Source organism: Alosa alosa, chromosome 5 (genome assembly GCF_017589495.1).
Source record: "Alosa alosa isolate M-15738 ecotype Scorff River chromosome 5, AALO_Geno_1.1, whole genome shotgun sequence".
NCBI lineage: Eukaryota > Metazoa > Chordata > Actinopteri > Clupeiformes > Clupeidae > Alosa > Alosa alosa.
The window spans coordinates 27258764-27277883 of record NC_063193.1 but is presented as its reverse complement, the minus strand read 5'-3'; the positions used below and the strand labels follow the sequence as shown (position 1 = coordinate 27277883).

General features: G+C 41.6%; 2 protein-coding genes across 6 annotated transcripts in view; one reads left to right on the top strand and one right to left on the bottom strand.

The window, feature by feature from the left end:
• lrrc75ba (leucine rich repeat containing 75Ba) overlaps positions 1 to 5479 on the bottom strand; it is a 31237-nt gene extending 25758 nt beyond the window's left edge. The window contains exon 1 of the mRNA XM_048244272.1: positions 4811 to 5479. Within this exon, the coding sequence (XP_048100229.1) occupies positions 4811 to 5098 (288 nt within the window). The 5' untranslated portion in view covers positions 5099 to 5479. The remainder of the gene's footprint in view (positions 1 to 4810) is intronic.
• Positions 5480 to 6063: 584 nt separating this feature from the next.
• On the top strand, positions 6064 to 17893 carry ggt1a (gamma-glutamyltransferase 1a). Of its 5 annotated transcripts, none has more exons than XM_048243717.1 (14): positions 6064 to 6119; positions 6471 to 6596; positions 7681 to 7857; positions 8342 to 8472; positions 8848 to 8937; positions 10307 to 10499; positions 11134 to 11294; positions 12054 to 12203; positions 13577 to 13713; positions 14761 to 14948; positions 15221 to 15348; positions 15691 to 15803; positions 16561 to 16674; positions 16964 to 17893. In XM_048243717.1, exons 2-14 carry the CDS (start codon positions 6571 to 6573, stop codon positions 17108 to 17110), a joined length of 1755 nt encoding a protein of 584 aa, XP_048099674.1. In that variant the 5' UTR covers positions 6064 to 6119; positions 6471 to 6570; the 3' UTR covers positions 17111 to 17893. The 5 variants fall into 5 exon arrangements, with proteins under 5 accessions (XP_048099674.1, XP_048099673.1, XP_048099672.1 ...); XM_048243716.1 differs by lacking the exon at positions 6064 to 6119 and adding an exon at positions 6124 to 6194; XM_048243715.1 differs by lacking the exon at positions 6064 to 6119 and adding an exon at positions 6134 to 6238.
• Positions 17894 to 19120: the final 1227 nt, after the last annotated feature.

The following is a 19120-nucleotide window of genomic DNA, read 5'->3' as shown; positions in this document are numbered from 1 at the left end:
ATAGAGAGAAAGAAAGAGACAGAGAGAGAGAGAGAGAGAGAGAGACAGAGAGAGAGAGAGAGAGAGAGAGAGAGAGAGAGAGAGAGGAAAGAGAAAGCACACAACTCACTAATTACTTTATTCTCTAACCTCTTATGATTTTATTTTGGTGTTTGGCAAAGAGGCAGTACTAACTGTTAATACTAGTGTTACTACTCAGTTATATAATCCATAGACAAAGCTGGTGTCCTATCGGGTGGAATGCAACACTGTCACGACAAATACATTTTTGAGTGATGCGATCTGGTCTGATAAAACCGTCTTTCGACGCCCCTGGTTTATTAATATTCAAAAGGCGCAGGCTTTTATCCGAGGTGACTGACTTGCATATTCTGACTGGTACAGATCTTTGCACTTCAGTTCCAGCTGAGCGGCGGGGCTTTCATGTGCTTTGCTGCGGGCCGTGATGTTGCTGCTGCTGCTGCTGCTGCCCGGCGCTTGGGACTATCCACCCACACCTCCTCTTCCTCCTCCTCCTCTTCCTCGCCCTAATCTTCCTCTCCTCTCGAGCTCAGAAGCCCGGGACCTTCTCTACACCACACGAGCTCTCATTGTAACATAAAAAAAGAAACGCACACAGAGTACATGGCTACAGAGTACATGGCTCTCTGATGATATACTGTAAATGGCTTCTTTAGCATAACAGTATTATGCATCCTGCACAGCAACATTTGTGTTCTATAGGCGAAGACCACACAGAGGCGTAGGCTATTATGCATCCTTGGATATTTGTGTTGCATATGTGAAGACCACACAAACCGTATTATGTATCCTGCATATGTGAAAACAACACAGAGGCATACTTCACATCCTACATAGGAACATTTGTGTTGCATAGGGGAAGACCACAGAGGCGGCTTGCAGGAACACTGGGTATTACTCCGTTTCTAGGATGCGGTGGTAAGCCTTGGAAGTACATTAACTTTGGAATCATTCACTTCACAAAGTAGTAAAATGAGCTTGTAGGTAGATTTAACTGCTTAGAGTCACAAAGTGGATTTGATGCACAGGCCTAGTTTGTGATCTTTGCAGTCCTTTTTAAATATCTTGCTGGGGAAAATGAATCTCTCTGATATATTTTTTTTGCAAGACAATGGCAACTAGGTAAAACTAGGTAAAAATACTAGTACAAAGCATGCAATTCCCACAGCACAAAAATATGCATCTTTTCATGTAATGAAATGAGGTTGTCTGGTTCTACCTCTCATATCATTGTGAATGTCTGTGTCGTGTGTGTGTGTGTGTGTGTGTGTGTGTGTGTGTGTGATTTTGTCTGTCTTTACCCCAGACCATCAGTACCCCAGATACAAGATGACTGCTGAGTGGCTCTGGCCCTAATCTGGCCCTGATATGGCCCTGATATGGCATAAACAGACCAGATCAGGGCCAGGTCTGTCCTAGAGCTGATGATACAAAGGATTGTTAAAAATAAACACACACTATCTGGCAAACACATGGATGCATGCACATACATTATGCACATATTGGTGCTCACTCTCTCCCATCCACACCTGTGCAACTGCACTCCCGCCAATTCAGTAATGGTGTCAATAACACCATTAACTAGATCCTTTCACAGAATTCGAACAGAAATTAAGAAGTAAATCGCATGCCCCACACACACACACACACACACATACACACACACACACACACACACACACACACACACACACACACACACACACACACATACACATACACATACGCACTGCACACACACACACACACACGCCAAGACACACACACACACACATACACATACACACACAGCACACACACACACACACACACACACACACACACACACACACACAAACACGCATGAAAATACACTGAATACTTCCTGAATGTAGAGATGGGAAAATAATTCCCTTCTGTATTCCTGTGACCTACATGCATCTGCGCTGCTTTGCATGTTGACATCGCCATGGCAGCAGTTTCCGTGTGAATCGTGCGGAGACGATGCAATGTCAGAGACGGGTCATTAGGGTGCTCTAGGTGCACCGATCAGATTCAGCTTCTATTAAACATTGACTTTTTTAGCGTCTCTCTCATAACACCGATGCAGGCCCTGCACAGCGCTGTCTACATGTGAGTGTTCACACATGACTGCATCGGCAAACTAGCGAATTCAATCATCACTTGACCATGATACCCCTTTCCTGCTCACCCCTGTTTAGACATGCATTGGCAAGCACTTTGGTAGTTCCCCTGTTTCCCTGGCATTATACAAGGCTTGTGAGGAAAATAAATCTCATACATTATCTCCCGGTCAAGGGTTGCCTGGAGGTATGAGACAACTTTTCTTCACTCTCTCTCTCTCTCTCTCTCTCTCTCTCTCTCTTTCTATTTGTTTCTGTGCCTTGCAATTTCCACCAGGGTTTTGGCTCTGATATGCTCGGCTGAACGCTAACAATAGATGTTTCTGTAATTGTGTTGGACACTGAAATAGGGTTGGCCTTGCCAGCGGAGTCCCTAAATATCCCCTGTTCCCCAATAAATGTGACTGTCTGGATAAAGGGAGGCAAGGTTAGAAAGGGACCCTGACACTGGGCTTGAGTAGTGTGTGTGTGTGTGTGTGTGTGTGTGTGTGTGTGTGTGTGTGTGTGTGTGTGTGTGTGTGTGTGTGTGTGTGTGTGTGTGTGTGTGTGTGTGTGTGTGTGTGTGTGTACATGTGTATGTATGAGTGGTGTAGTAAAAATCCCCTGGGCCACCTGGTGTTGATTAAAAAGCTCACTTCACTCTCACCTCGTACCTCGTGTCAAATCCTGAAAGTAATTAACTACAGTGAGAGAAGGAGAGAGAGGGAGAGATGAAAGGAGGAGAAGGAGAGGGGATGAGAGAGCAGGAGAGAGAGAAAGTGAGTGAGAGAGAGACAAAGAAGGAAAGAGAGGAAGAGAGAGAGGGAGGGAGAGAGAGAGAGGGAGCAAGAATTTGAGGGAATTAGGAAGAAAGTGCATCAGGTATAGCCTGATATATAGCAAATTACATCTGAAATACTGTTTTACCAGCTTGCTCCTCTAATTGTGGAGCAAGATGGCCTGACCTCCTTTGAGTCGATGCAATGACACAGTGAGCACCTTCAATAAGACCATCCATGGCAACATGTGATTGTGGTTGCCAATGCTCAAAGATTATTCACAGATATTTGCAGCCAAGAGCTGCAACCTGTGATCAAATTCTGGATCTTCCAGTTGAGCTTGAGGCTCTGGGTCACACGTAATGCAATTATCCCTTCTCCTCATGGCAACCACCTGCTCACGTCTCATTTTGGAAGTCATAACAGTGCTCTACAGGGAGTAGGTATGCTCGTGTGTGAAGCTTATCTGAGATGACAAGTCCACCATCCTCAATACTATTATCTTATCTTTTTAGAGATGATATAGACCTACTGTACTGTATGTTGATATGAAAAGAAACAGGAAAATTACAACAGTGAGGTTTAGGGGGAAATTCATTAGGCATATCAAACTATGTGGTTCTTCCGGCAATGAGATATTATTGCCAAAATAAACACCTTGCTGAGAAGTAAACAACAATCACATTCTTCTTTCATGAAACGCGTGAACAGGAAACCCTGCTTCGACAACATGGCCACTGTTTGTAAAGATGTCTGCACAATGGCAATTTTTTTTTTTTTTTTTTTGACCAATGCCGATTTCTGAGCTTACACCCAATCTTGTTGTTTCACATTAGAAAAGAAAAAGTCTCACTGAGTGAGAACGGCTCATTCTAGTTTTGTTCTTGTGGCGATTTCATCTTGTACACTCCCCTGGAGTTCTGGGAGCATATCACTAGTATGGTTCCACCTGATGTGCTCAGCTCAGAAACAGACACAGACAGATGTTGGCCAAATTATGCCATACCATACTTTGTGCTTTGTGCTTGAAAAGTGCTATATAAATAAATTATATTGTTATTATTATTATTATTATTATTATTATTATTATACCACCTCCTCCTTTCTCTCTAGCCTCTGTCATCTCTCCTTCACCTTCCCTCCTGCACCTGTGAGCTCACTGACATGTAAACATTGGTCCACGAAGTGTACATACTTCACGATTCCATTTTAAAACCTTAACTAGAAGAGAAGGGTCCAGTTGAGGCTTTACTTGTGCCCTGAACATGCTCTCCACTAAAATGATTGGAGGAAAGTGCTGTTGAAACAGGATGACCAGGCAATGACCTTTTATTTGATACTCTGCTAAATCACCAATGAAGACATGAGGGGCCAAGGGGAGTCTTGGCAATTACATTGCTGCAGGCTGTCAGATATAAACTTTCGGGGACTTTTTGGATGGCATTAGTCATATAGACAATGTCAGCAGTGCATGCAACTCATTGCTGTCTGAAGGTTACACAGATTGACAGACTGACACAATAGGACAGGACACAGCATATGAGGTGCAAAAGGGCTGTACTACTGAGGCTGTGTAAATGACATGCTGTCAGCAAATCATGTCAAGTCAGGGGATATCTTCAACGTGGTTGTCAGAAGTTGTTAAAACCTACAATAGCCTACTACTGATTCCTCACGACATTGTTAAGTTGTCATGGCGAACCACCTGAGTCATGCACACTATAGTGCTATGCTTATTTGCGCGGTATAGGGATCTAATGTTTGTTAATGATATCTCAAGAGATCACTAATCATGCAGGCTATATAGCTGGTGGTTTGGAGGAAATAATGTTTTGGTATAGCTGGGATAGTTCACACTTATTGTAAAGGTTGAGTGTCGCAGACACTTGCAGGGGCAGCTGGTCTTACCTTCCTCAATAATTTCAGCACGTCTGTCGCCTGCTCGAGCTTGCGCTCACGGAGCAGTTTTTGGATCTCTCGGATCCAGGTGACTCGACGCACGTAGGGACTGTGGTTGGTTCGGCGCAGCATCCCCGGTAGCTTGTCCGACTTCAGCATCAGTGATGTAAACAAGAAGTCTCCGCTGCCACGACTTCCACTCCTGTCGCTTTCTCCCGTGCTGTCGAGATGCTTGCGGCGCCTCCTTGAAAAATTATCGTTGTCCAGACTGTTCTGACGGCTCAGACGAGAACCCATGCTGAAGCTTCAGATAGACTATCCTAAATGTTGCACTTGCCGGTCAATTTGATGACTCCTTGCGTGATGACCATAATGATCGCACGCAGTCATTCTGTGTTATTTTTTTCTGCCTGATTTAACTTAAGCCCATCACTCGTGATATACTCGGGTGTGCACACGCAGCAATACTATTGTCCAGCCTGTGCACAAACGTTGAAGGATACAAAGACGGCTAGTTCTCCTGTGCATTTGAGATGCAAGGCTACGAGGTGCAAGTTTAACAAGCTGACATTTTCATATTTTGTCCATTTCTAAGCTGTATTACTAGTAGGTGTGTCGGTGCTGGAGGCTTGTCTCGGTTTGGTATTCTCTGCTTGTCTGTTGATGCTGTTTGGGTCTCCACAGTACCACGCGCGGTTCGCTAGGCACACACCCAATCACAGACATCCTTTACTGCGCGTGTACATGTGTGAACGCCCTATTCGCCAAGCATTTAAATGTCCAATTTCTAATCGTAAGGACAACGCAATCGTGGAAGGAACTGGTAAAAGATTAACGAGCTTCCTTAACTATTCAAGAAAAAATAAATTTGATTAACCTAAATCTTTTCTAAAACGAATATAGGCTATGTTTGAAAGGAAAAGAAGCCATCTGGTCTGTCTGACTGAATGCGATCGATGGCCAGCTGTTGCACAAGCACACTGACCATAGCAATAATAAAGCAGTCTCGTTACCTTGAATGATAACATAGTTGAATGGAAAATGTGAGTGAAATGTCTGTGCTCTGAGAAAAAAATACAGTTGTAAATAGAGGGGGGTAGGCACGATAGACATTTTAATTTGAGGCTTTGCACAAAAAAAAACTGATGAAGAATCCTACCAGTTAAATTTGAATCGTCAACATCTCTCTGATCACGTGATATGAGAAATGAGATAAGATTACGTTTTCAAAGTGACATCATAATTCACGTTTTGTTGAGAGTTCTTATTCAGACATAACAGTGGCTTTTGACATTGAGAGTTCAAATTACTTCAAAGGGTAAAGATTTCATATTGAAAGAGTGAGACTTCGCAGTCATAGTCACAGTCAAACAAACCATTCCCAAACAGATAGGTGAATGGTGAATAGTCTGATTTGCCTTCAAAGAAGTCATACGAGTAAATTTATTGGGAACCTTCTTGGGTTTTTTTGTTTGTTTATTTGTTTGTTTGTTTTTTTTAAACAAAAGGCAGATGGTGTTGCTAGAATTGTTTGGCACAATGAAATAATGTAGCCTACCTAATATACAGTAGGCCTACTGTGCAAAAGTTTTAGCCACCCATTCGATTTGTTGTTTTAGCAATGTTATGATGATCATGTTTATTTCTCATTATCTATATTACAATTCAGAGATTCAGATTCAGAGAGATTTATTCATCAGACCTTTTATGCGGCAAGCTAACAATGAACCAGAGAATACAATGAAGCCAGGGAATCACCAGAGAATACAATGAAGAGGGTCACCGGAGATATACGGTATGTTTCAATAGGCCCCTCCACTTTGTGCCATGCCAAAATGCTCTTCATACAGCAGCATCAGTTTTAGGGTGAGCCACGGTCAAGTCAGCAGCTGATCTCGAGACCCCCATCGTAGCTGGATCTACCAGCAGCTTCTGGCAGGCCAGGCATGCCCATCAGTGGCCTTGGACTGGTATGAAAACAAAAACTAAATTGTATGTGTATTTAAATGGACTACTGTGCATTCTGTGAAGGATGGCCACTGGGCCACTATGTTTCTTTCCCAGTTCAGAAGACATGACAATGACATACTAACAGAGCTGTTATTTCCCAGTTCAGAAAACATGACAATGAGATACTAACAGAGCTGTAGGTCTATAGCCCATAATTGTAATCTGTCACTATTCAAAGAGAAGAATCCATTGATGATGACGACAGAAAATTAATAATGTCTTGGACATTTCTTTGGCTCAGCACTCTGACGCACCAAACCATAATTTCCCTCTAAACGCATGTTATGACGCTGGTGGTGGTCATGTCTCTAATTTGTCTGACCGAGCGTAGACACCAGGTGTTCAGACTAAAAAACAGAGCTGTCAAGCTGTCACCATACACCCACACAAAAATGTTTGCATGCAGTTAGAAAGGTTGAAGTAGTGGCACCTTCATCGAAGAAGACAGTGATGGAAACTTTCTCAAGGTAGGAAGCCAAATTTCAACAGATTTCGAGGGTTTTTTTTTTTTAATTTGACCCTCTGTTCTCCTATTCTCACCATGACAGCGTAACAGAAAATGTATTTTCTCTGCAATCTGTTTGACTCTCATGAAGCTTTAATTTATTGCCAAACAAGATGGCAACAGATTGAGTGAAGAATAACAAAATGGGACTTTGTGTGCAAAGAATTCAGTCACAAAGTGAATTATAATTGCACACACTATAAGATACCACACACACACACACACACACACAGACGCACACATATTCACACATACATTCACACATACAAGGATGAGATTGACATAGTAAGAAAGGGGGAAAGGATGCTTCATAGACTGGCAGGCTATATTTTTCACCCATCTTCCTTCTATTCCTCTGTCACAGGAAAATGGTCAAGAAGTCCCTTGTTGCTGGACTGGTGGTCTTACTGGTGGCTGCAGTGGGGTTCTTCTTGGGCGTTTTTTTGGGGGTGGGGAACAAGCGGCCGACAGGCCCCTTGGACCATTTCTACTCCAAGGCAGCAGTGGCCGCAGACGCGGGGAAGTGCTCGGAAATCGGGAGGTGAGCAAAGATCGCAGGAATGTCTGTATAGAGAAAGTACGCTACACTGTAAACAATGGTTAGTAGTCACACTGATTAAATGGCTTGCCCTTGTGAAGCATAATTTTGAAAGAAAACATACAAGGTTTATGATTAGTGTCAATTTATTGTCACATCCAATTTATTCACGTTGAAATAAAAGCTGTTAGGCTATTATCACGTTTAACTGCCAGCGTTTATATCAAAGTGATGCATTGCTTCTCGTAAAAAAGTAAATAAATATTTACATAATAAATAATACATTTCGGTTTGAACTCGGTTTGAACACTTTGGTGCCTTGAGCTGTAAGATTATCTTCTCTCAGGATTGCCTCTACAGTATGTTCAATATGTTCCTTGTTTAGTCCCTCTTGTTTGTCCTATGCTGTATGTCATGTGATACCCTCCTTAATGTCTCTATCGGTCACTCCTAATCCATTGCCTCTGTAAATAATGCCGTTTGTCAGGGACATCCTGAAGCGTAACGGCTCGGCGGTGGATGCCTCGATCGCTGCCCTGCTCTGTGTGGGACTTCTTAATGCACACAGCATGGGTATCGGAGGCGGCCTCTTCTTCACCATCTACAATGCATCCACGGGTGAGTCTGATTGTGGTCCAATTAATCAATCAATCAATAAATCAATCAATCAGTCAATTAGTCAGTCAGTCAATCGATCACTTTAAAATCAGCCAAATAAATAAATAAATAAATACTTATTTATTCATTCATTCATTCATTCATAGACTCTTCCATTAATTTATTCAACCGATCAACTTATTAATCAATCAATCAATCCATAATTTAGTCAGCAAAATCCCTAAATACATTCATAGGCGTATCCTTGTGTGTTAACAGTGACATTGAATTACTGTGTCGACACATAAAATTATGCAATGGATTATCACTTGTAGTTAGTTACAGTGCCACGCCACTGTCATGCAATGAGTCAGTGAAGAATATTGTCTCTCATAGGAAAGGTGGAGACCATTGATGCAAGGGAGACTGCACCCATGAATGCAACAGAGGACATGTTCGGTAACAACACCCAGCTGTCTCGTAAAGGTATGGCCCCCATAAGCCTCATCTGGCCCTGAGTGACTGACTGAGCTCTGAATGTGTCTCCACTGATAAACAAAGGAGAGATTGATGCATGGCATAGTTGCTGTTGTCATTTGTAATCAACTCCAGATAAGAGCAGCGGGAATGATCTGCCAAGGAGGGCACTTCCTTTGCAGTCTGATAAAGAATGTAATTTAATAGATTCTCCTATGATAACAGAAATGCATTACCTCACAAAGTCTAAAGTCCTCACTGAGTATGTGACTAAAGCCTCATACTTATAGACCTGGAATGAAACTCTTGCAAAATAAGTGTGTATTAAGACAGTTATTGGATTTATGAATGTATTAGATCAGATTTAATTGCATTTGCAGTGGTTAGGATTGACAGTTTAATATATGATTTTGTAGGCCATTTAAGAGCTGCATTAAAGGAACATGCCAACTTTTTGGGAGCTTAATGGCTTGGTTTATTAGCTTATTTGCCGCCAACCCCAGAGTTAGATAAGATGATAGATATCCTTCTCTTCTCTGTGTGTGCAATAACTCAGTCTGACACGGTTAGCCTAGCTTAGCATAACTCACTTTAAGTGGGTTAGACCAGTTAGCCTATAGCTAAAAATGGTAAAGGTTACAAACATATTATTATTATTATTATTATTATTATTATTATTATTATTATTAAGCATGTGCATTTCAGCTGTTTCAGATGAGCCATGAAAAGGCACAGTGTGACTAGTCCCTAACATGAGTCCTGTTATCTGAGGCAAAGTAGTCACATGTGTAAGTACCACACTGGAACTAAAAAGGCTGGTTAAAGCGTAACTCTCGCCACAATGCATCCTAGGATGTTTTTGTGAATGTACAAAAAGTCAAACTTTTGTTTAAAAGCATAATTACATCCGAAGCGGCACTTTTAAGTCCGCATTGTTGTTTTCGGGTGAAATGGCCTTTTCAATTGGAATCCTAAGGGCACTTCTATTTTGATACATGAACGCGTCAAAATCACTATTTTAAAAACGCTAAGAAGGCTTGCCACAATATGATACTTTGATCAAAGTATCATCAGTGTCTCTACACATGAACTCGAGCATTGAGAATATTTTTCGTGTACACATAGTACAAAAGAAAGGTTTTGAAAAACTCTGCTCGCCGCCATCTTGCCAGTGAAGGAGTAAGTTGCCCAAAACCTTTCTTTTTAGTAAACTATGTGTACACGAACAATGTTCTCAATGCTGCTGCTTTCAACACACACACACATGCATGCACACACACACATACACATAGACACACACACACATATACACACGGAGACAACACACACACAGTCAGTGAAGCGGTGTGTACTGTACGGTGGGTTTGTTCGTGAACAGGTGGACTTTCCATTGCCATACCTGGGGAGATCCGGGGCTATGAGATGGCCCACCGGCGGCATGGACGGCTGCCCTGGCGGGAACTGTTTGAGCCCAGCATCGCGTTGGCACGTTACGGCTTCCCTGTGGGCACAGCCCTGGCCAACGCCATCGCCAAGAACGGGGACTCCATTCAGAGTGATGTGGCATTGTGGTGAGTCAGGCAAAAATTATCCAGCGGTGTCTCAAAACCTTTTGAAAGACGAATTAGTAATGTATGGGAAACGCTGGGAAAAAAACAGATCAATACTTTTTTTACATTCAGGTGGGATATTGAAAGAAACTCACTGCAAAAAATCCTAGAATTCAAAATCTGAGTGAAATAAATACAGTAAGCTTAAATCAAGGGAATATATCATTATTTTTCTAATATTTGCTTATAACAAGACACCGTTTTGACCTTGTTATAAGTGAAAATCTTTTTGTTCTGCTGGCAAATCTTGCAAGTGAAAGTTTTCTTGTTTTGTGGAAATACTACTTAAATAAGCATAATTATCTGGCAAGATTTGCCAATAGAACAAGAAGATGTTAGTACAAGTAAGGCAAAAAAAAAAAAATCAAGTGCAAAAATGTCTTGTATTAAGCAAATATTAGAAAAATAAGTACATATTTACTTGATTTAAGCTTATTTATCTCATTTAGATTTTGAATTCTAGGATTTTTTGCAGTGCTGTTTAACTGATTATAGGAGTCAAACTCAGTTCCTAAGTTATGATCTATTTCAAGGAAACTACTGGATTTCTGACATTCTTTCTCTCTGCTTTTCTCCATTTCCCTTCATGAACCAGTGAAGTGTTTTGTGACTCACAGCAAAACCTCCTGAAAGAAAATGATATCATAAAATTTCCTAAGCTCGCCGACACCTATGAAAGGATAGCTGAAGAGGGTCCTGATGTCTTCTACAATGGCTCCATGGCTCAGAGCATAGTGGACGACATTCAGACTGCAGGTCAGTCAGCTCACTGTGCCTCCCAGACATGTATAACCTTTAGAGAACCATAAACTAACATTCCCAAACGTTCCCTAAACGTTCTGTGTTAGTGGGGATCTGTAGTAGAGACTATGATAAAAGATGACAGATGATTTAAAAAGTGATTTTGTTAGTTAGTAAACTGCAAAAAGAACACAGAGGACAACATTTAAGGAGTTCATGTTAAGGTCAGTTCATTTGTGCTTCTCAGACATCTGCAGCAAAAACTGTGCAGCGCATGTTTGCCAGTGGCCTTCCCTAAGTTGATTATGATAATAATATATTGAAGTGTGTCTCCATTTTGTTTTGACTGAAGCTACCATTTCACTGATTGCAGTGAAGAGGGGACAAGCTACAGAACAACAGGCCATCTGCAATAGTTTTGAGCAAAAGCTGCTCTAAAATGTCAAGTGAAACATACCCTATGATGGCGGTGTAGTTACATCAATAATAATAATAATAATTAATTAATTATGATTATTATTATGATTATTATTATTATTATTATTATTATTAGTAGTAGTAGTAGTAGTAGTAGCCTAACCATAATAGCGCAAGATGAGACTCACGTTAAGGCCATGAGTTAAGGCCACGAGAGAACAGATATATTGCTGAAAATGTACTGTACTGAATTTTTTGTCCCTGTAGTTAGGTCACAGTTAAGTTGCTCTGGTCAGCTAACTGACAAATTATGTAACATCATGTAACTTAATGTAACGTCTTTCATGCCATGTCCAGGTGGGATCATCACTCTAGAGGATCTGCTGGAGTACCAACCGGTGCTGAACGAGAGTCCCCTGAGGCTGAGTGTGGGCGAGTACACCATGCATGTCCCCGACGCGCCCTCCAGTGGCCCTGTGCTGGCCCTCATACTCAACATCGTAGACGGTGAGGAGAGGGGAGGACTATAGGGGCACCCCCCTGGGGGTTATAGTGGCTAGTGGCTATGGGGGCACCCCCCTGGGGGTTATAGGGGCTATTGGGGCACCCACCTGGGGGTTATAGTGGCTATAGGGGCACCCCCCTGGGGGTTATATAAGTATAAGTATAACCCCCCTATATATACTCTTTTGATCCCGTGAGGGAAATTTGGTCTCTGCATGTATCCCAATCAATCAGCACACAGTAAGGTGAAGCACACACTAATCCCGGCACAGTGAGCTGCCTGCAACAACAGCGGCGCTTGGGGGGCAGTGAGGGGTTAGGTGCCTTGCTCAAGGGCACTTCAGCCGTGCCTACTGGTCGGGGTTCGAAGCGGCAACCCTCCGGTTACAAGTCCGAAGTGCTCACCAGTAGGCCACGGCTGCCCTAATAGTTCCTCATGTGCTCGGCAGAGCAACGCCCTCTCAATAGTGCTAAGGAGGGGATAATATATATAGGGGTTATAGGGGCTATGGGGGCACCCCCCTGGGGGTTCATCTCAGATGGTGAGACATGACAATAGGGTTCATCTCAGATGGCGAGACATGACAATAGGGTTCATCTCAGACAGAGAGACATGACAATAGGGTTTATCTCAGATGGCGAGACATGGCAATAGGGTTCACCTCAGATGGCGAGACATGACAATAACAGAGAAATGGTCATGTTTTTATTTACATTCACATTTATTCATTCATGCTTTTATCCCAAGTTCATTAGGATGGCCCCATTATACTTTAATTAAATCTCAGACCGTGCTCATTTCTTGAGAACCATGTGCTCTGAATAATGCACATCCATCCGTCCTCCTTTCTCTCAAGCGGTTTTCATGGCTACACACAACATTATTTATCCGGTTATCTGAGGCATTCAAATGCAAGCCTCTTGATTATTCAGGAAGGTTTTTGTGTTTTGATCTTCCACTAATTGGGCTGTAATGGTGGAGTGGGTATACTGGAGGACACCTGTCCTCTTCTACCAGAACCGAATGTCAATCCCTGTTTATCGACCAGACATTCTACCTCATGATGGGTTGGAGTGGGGAACACAATAGTGTTCATTTGAGAGATAAAACACCACGAAACAAATCTGTTCAGACCTCAAAGGAAAGAAGAGAAAATCATTGCTTGAGAACCCCTGAAAAGGGGGTTTACATTATTTCCTGTGTAGTGTTTGCTGACAACACACAACAAACAACAACAATAGCTTCTCTATCAAATAATACTGGTGATAAAACAATGTTTTTAAGTAAGACTGTTGTTTGTGTTTTTAAGTTCTAGACTACTCTAAACTATTTTCTTATTTTCAATGGAATCTACCTCTATTGCATTTACCTACAGGTTACAACTTCTCAGATACGAGCGTCTCCACATCTGAGAAGAAGACCCTGACCTATCACCGCATTGTGGAGGCTTTCCGCTTTGCCTATGCCAAAAGAAGCAGGCTTGGAGATCCACGCTACCTCAATATCACTGATGTGAGTCAGATCTATACTCTCCTCTCTTTATATCCTGTTTATTCTATTCTATTCTATATATGTTGTCTATTTTTATACTATTTTATATTCTGTCTATTTTCATTATTGATCATTGATATTGTATTGACATTATTGCTATTAAATGCTTTATCTCCCTTAAAGCGTAACTCGCCAAAATGCAACCTAGGGTCTTTTTGTGAATTTACCCGAGTCAAAGGTTCAGTAAAAGCAGTAATTAGGACGGAAGCGGCACTTTTAAGACTGACCATATTGTCGTTTTCGGGTTAAATGGACTATGGCGTTATTTTTAAAACACTAAGAAGGCTCAACACAACATGTTCTTCTGCTTTGTGATAGTGCTATGGAGTGGATGACAGTCATTGTCCAAAATGTTGATCAGTTTGTTCAGGGTCCTTTTACAAACCCTTTATTAAGTGATGCACTCCTGTCCAGTCGCCCAGCATCCCTCTTCTTAGTGCTTCCTCCCCGGCATACCACAGCATAGAAGAGGACGCTGGCAACAGACTGGTAAAACATCCAGAGGAGCTTGCTGGAGACATTAAAGGACTGCATCCTCCTCAGGAAGTACAACCGGATCTGCCCTTTCTTGTAGAGTGCTTCAGGGTTGGCTGACCAGTCCAGTTTAGGTGTATCCCCATATACTTGTAAGTGTTTACCACCTCCACATTGACCCCCTCAATAGAGACTGGCAGCAGAGCGGGCTTTGACCTCTTTTAAAACCTCTTTTTAGTAAACTCTGTGTACACAAACAATGTTCTCAATGCTCGAGCTCATGTGTAGACCCTGGTGATACTTCAAGCAAAGTTTCATGTTGTGTCGAGCCTTCTTAGTGGTTTAAAAATAACGATTTTGGTGCGATCATAATTCTTCTTCTCCACCCCTCTCTCCTCTGACATGTCCTGCTTATTTGTGTTGTCATTTCCCTTCCTACTTCTCTCTCACTTGTTCTTTCTTCCTCTCTCTACTGCTCACACCCTTTCTTCCTCTCTCTACTGCTCACACCCTTTCTTCATTTTGTTTCCTCAGCTTATCCATAACATGACCTCAGACTACTTTGCAGACGGGATCAGGAGTAAAATCACAGACGACACCACTCACCCCGACAGCTACTATGAGCCTGAGTACTTTGTCCCTGACAACCACGGGACTGCACACCTCTCAGTTATAGCTGAAGATGGCAGTGCAGTAGCTGCCACCAGCACCATCAACCTATAGTAAGGAAACATTGAGATTTATATGTGCCCTATTACAAATGTATAAAAAATAAATAATATTAGGCTACAGACTTCAAGTAGGTAGGACACATATTGTGACCATATATTTCTAACCTCAAACTAAATTTAACAGCCTATTTCATCCAAGATTTTCCCACTTTACGACAGGGATATCACACCAACCTACTGTATATCTTTACATTCTCCAGAATATATCTATATTTGAAACTACAGGCTATTGTAAATAAGGTCATGTTTAATGTTTCACCTAGCTTTGGCTCCAAGGTTATGTCCAGGTCGACTGGAATCATCTTCAACGATGAGATGGATGACTTCAGCTCCCCGCATATGACCAATGGCTTTGGTGTCCCTCCCTCTCCCAGTAACTTCATTCAGCCAGGTACACCTAATAGCCCAGTGACCCACTAACACAATAGTAGAAGGAACAAGGAATCCTGAACCTCAAGTGACTGTGCCGTGCTCCCATTCCAAGCCTCCTGAGATATAGGCTACACTGCAGGCTAATCCTGTATAAGCCGGCCTCTCTTTTAGTGAAGGAGTTTATTCGGCAAACTTGACCAGGAAGAGTTCAGGGCACCGGCTAATTTTGAATAAGAGATTTTCCTCCTGATTAGGACCACTTGTGACTAGTGTGATGGGTATGGCTGGCTGGTTATTTTTCCCCTTTGGACTAAACTGTATTTATGCAAAGTGCCTTTTCTCTCTTTTGTTTTTGAACCAGGCAAAAGGCCTCTGTCTTCAATGTGTCCCACAATCATCTTTGACAAACACAACAAAGTCAAAATGGTAGTTGGAGCCTCTGGTGGGACAAAGATCACAACAGCAACTGCCCTGGTAACCATGGATGACTGCAAAGACTTCGAGAAGCAAACTCGAGAATACCTCACGGAATCTCAAATTTGACATTTGCTTGATATCAATCCTTTTTTACTTCCATTTTTGCTCTAAATCTATATAAGCTGTGCAACTCCTTTATTAAAAGCTTAATCATTTTTGGCTGACACTCACTGCAAACATGGAATGTAGAATTCATCAAAAGATACATAACCTTTATTTTAATACACTGCTTGGTTGAATTTCCGATTGGCATGTGTTCTTTAGAACGTGAAATAGCCGTAGGTTATTTGCACACCTAATAAGTAGCTCCAGTTTTTTGGCCGTATCACACTTGTATATTAATTTGCCAAACTTGAAGTATAAAAATGAATTGTCACGTTGCATCAGAGCTTTAAAATACAGACATTCAGAACATAGCAACTTAATTCCCAATATATTATGTATTATTTTCTTAAATCCTAACAGCAACTCCTGCCCAGGGATGACCCATGTAAATTGGCTTGACCATATACTGTGTATTGTCTCTATAAAATAAATACTTTATGTAGATTTTTTTTTAAATGTCTGGAGAGCTGAACATTTTGTGTTCATATCCCATCTGTCTCTCCAAACTATGTTGACAACATCAACAACAGCAGTGTTCTGTGTCTGTTCATGGCCTGTGTCTGTTATTGTATCGAAACCCTTTCATTTAAAACTGAATGTGATGTATGGCTCTGATGTGTCTGTTTTTGTTCTTGTTGTCTCCCTGCAGGTAATTCTGAATTCTTTGTTTTTTAACTATGACCTGAAAAAAGCTGTTACAGAGCCGAGAGTTCATAACCAACTCAACCCTAATATGACAGTGGTGGAACAGAACTTTGAGAAGGTAGGACATTCTGAGTAGATTGTACAGTAGATTGAACGGTTAGGCTTCTTTCATTTTAGTTTGGTTCTTCATGTGTGTGTGTACTGTATGTGTGTGTGTGTGTGTGTGTGTGTGTGTGTGTGTGTGTATGTGTGTGGTTGTGTGTGTGTGTGTGTATGTGTGTGTGTGTGTGTGTGTGTGTGTATTTGTGTGTGTGTGAATGCACAACACACACTCAGGCATGTACGCATGCTGCTGTGTATCTAATATACCCTAAACATATTGTAAATGAACTCACAATGTATTGCAGAGTGTTCTTGATGGACTGGCCCAGAAGAACCATGTGACCGAGTTGCTCAGGACTCCGGGGGCAGTGGTCCAAGCCGTGGTACGTCAGGGAGACCGGATCTGTGCAGAGTCCGACCCCAGGAAAGGTGGCTATCCGGCCGGCTACTGATACTGCTCCTCCCCCCTCTCGTCACTTTTTTTTTTTTCTTCTTACTATCTGAATCGGCCTAGCCCAGCACCTCAGAGAGGAGAACAATATCTCAAATGGAATTTGGGCCAGGGATGACATTTCCAAACACCTTCAGGGGAGGATGATGAATCAGCCTTTTTAAACTCTGCATCTGCGAGTCTCCTCATCATTTGAATCTAATTTGTTTTGCTCCTAATGTTAGGAAATCAGCAATGGCCTTTGCAGGAACAAGTTGTTCTTCTTTGTGTTTATTTTTAGATTTATTTTGTATTTATTTTAATTCATTCCTCCTATATTGATAAATATTTATCAATAATTTTATTGACATTTATTTAATGTGTTTGGAAAAGAAGTGAAGTACTGGACGAACTGAGAGTGGTGTAGTGCGCGTCCTCTGTGACTGACGTGTTTGGGAGACCCTTATTTGTCTGTGTTGACCATTGTGACCATAGACATAGAATCACAATTCTATCTCTATAAATGTGACCCCCAACCCTCTGCAAGCCCTTGCTACATCGCGCAAGAAAAACGTCAGATCATCATGGAACAACACACATACGTTTAGTGTACACAAACAAGAGCAGAGAAAATAGAACAATAATGTTGCTGCAGAACTTTCAAAATTATTTGAATTACTTTTCAACTATGTATCACTCAACTCCAAAGTTATATGTTAAATAAGTGATTTACTGTATGCACAGGTAATGTTCATAAGAGGGCTCTTCACTGTTTTTGAATACATAGATACTTTTTGTACAGATTATGGGATTTAAATGAAAACAAATGCAACTTTTCTGTTTTGAGTTTGAATTTCTTCTCACTTGGACACCTCAAGCCCCTAGTTACACTTGCAAAATCTACCGGACCTCTGCTACTTCATTTCATTTGGCTTGAAAACGGGACCATAAACCACAGTTGCCTAATCTACCAAAGCTAATACAGAATGCTGCAGAGGCCAATTCTGCAAAACTATAATCCTGACACAACATATGGTGACCCAATAAACCCCCTCCTATTGAGGTACACTGCCGTTCAAAAGTTTGAAATTCCCTTGTCACTTTAAAATTTCCTCGTTTTCCATGAAAAGATGCATGAAACGAGTTTGAACAGAAAAGAGCTAAATGAATGGGAAACATAATAATCTATGAGACTAGAAATCACTTTCTTTTCACTGGAATAAGAACTGTGTCCTTCAAACTTTGCTTTTGTCAAAGAATCAACAATAAAACAATGAAATTTGACCCCAAACTTTTGAATGGTAGTACATATTGGTGTATTGTGATACATAGCCCCATGTTAGGGTCAAGCAATGATGGGGATCTTGAGGACTATTGCTGTTGTTGTGTCTTCAAGTACCTACCTGAGGCAAATCCTGTCTTTTTAGCTGATATTGTACATTTCTATGGAACACTAGTTATCTCCACCACAGTAATGGATTACCACTCAATCTTTGCAAGGCAACACGTCTCCCCTCCATGTCTGTTAGGTTTCTCTGTCAGGAAAGCCTCAATACCTTATATCTGCAATAACACGTTTTCTTCAAATGGGAATCGTCTGTTTCAGGTCACTTTGAATAGATCAGACCCTGATCTGGCATGGATCTATGATCTATCAGACCAGACCTGGAGTCATCTGAACATATACTGTATATGAGTATCTTATATGACTACATCTTTCACTGTACTCCTCACATCCCAATGACAACAGTGGCAGCATACGGTGCAAAGAGATCGATTTAGTTGTGTTCTTGTGTGCATTGCAGTTTGAGAAACATCCTGTGTCAATAGATGTTTTTTTTTTCTTAGGGGTTTGTGGGTGAGGGCAGAGGGTGGGCAATAAGAAATGCTTATTTCTCCACCCCATCCCCTACCTCGAATGTGACTGCCTCTGTCATGAAACATAATATGTGAAAGTGTTTCAACTCTCGAGAAGTGTGGTTAGACTGACGAGGTCTACCATCGACAATGTCACTCCTTGGAAAATACATTT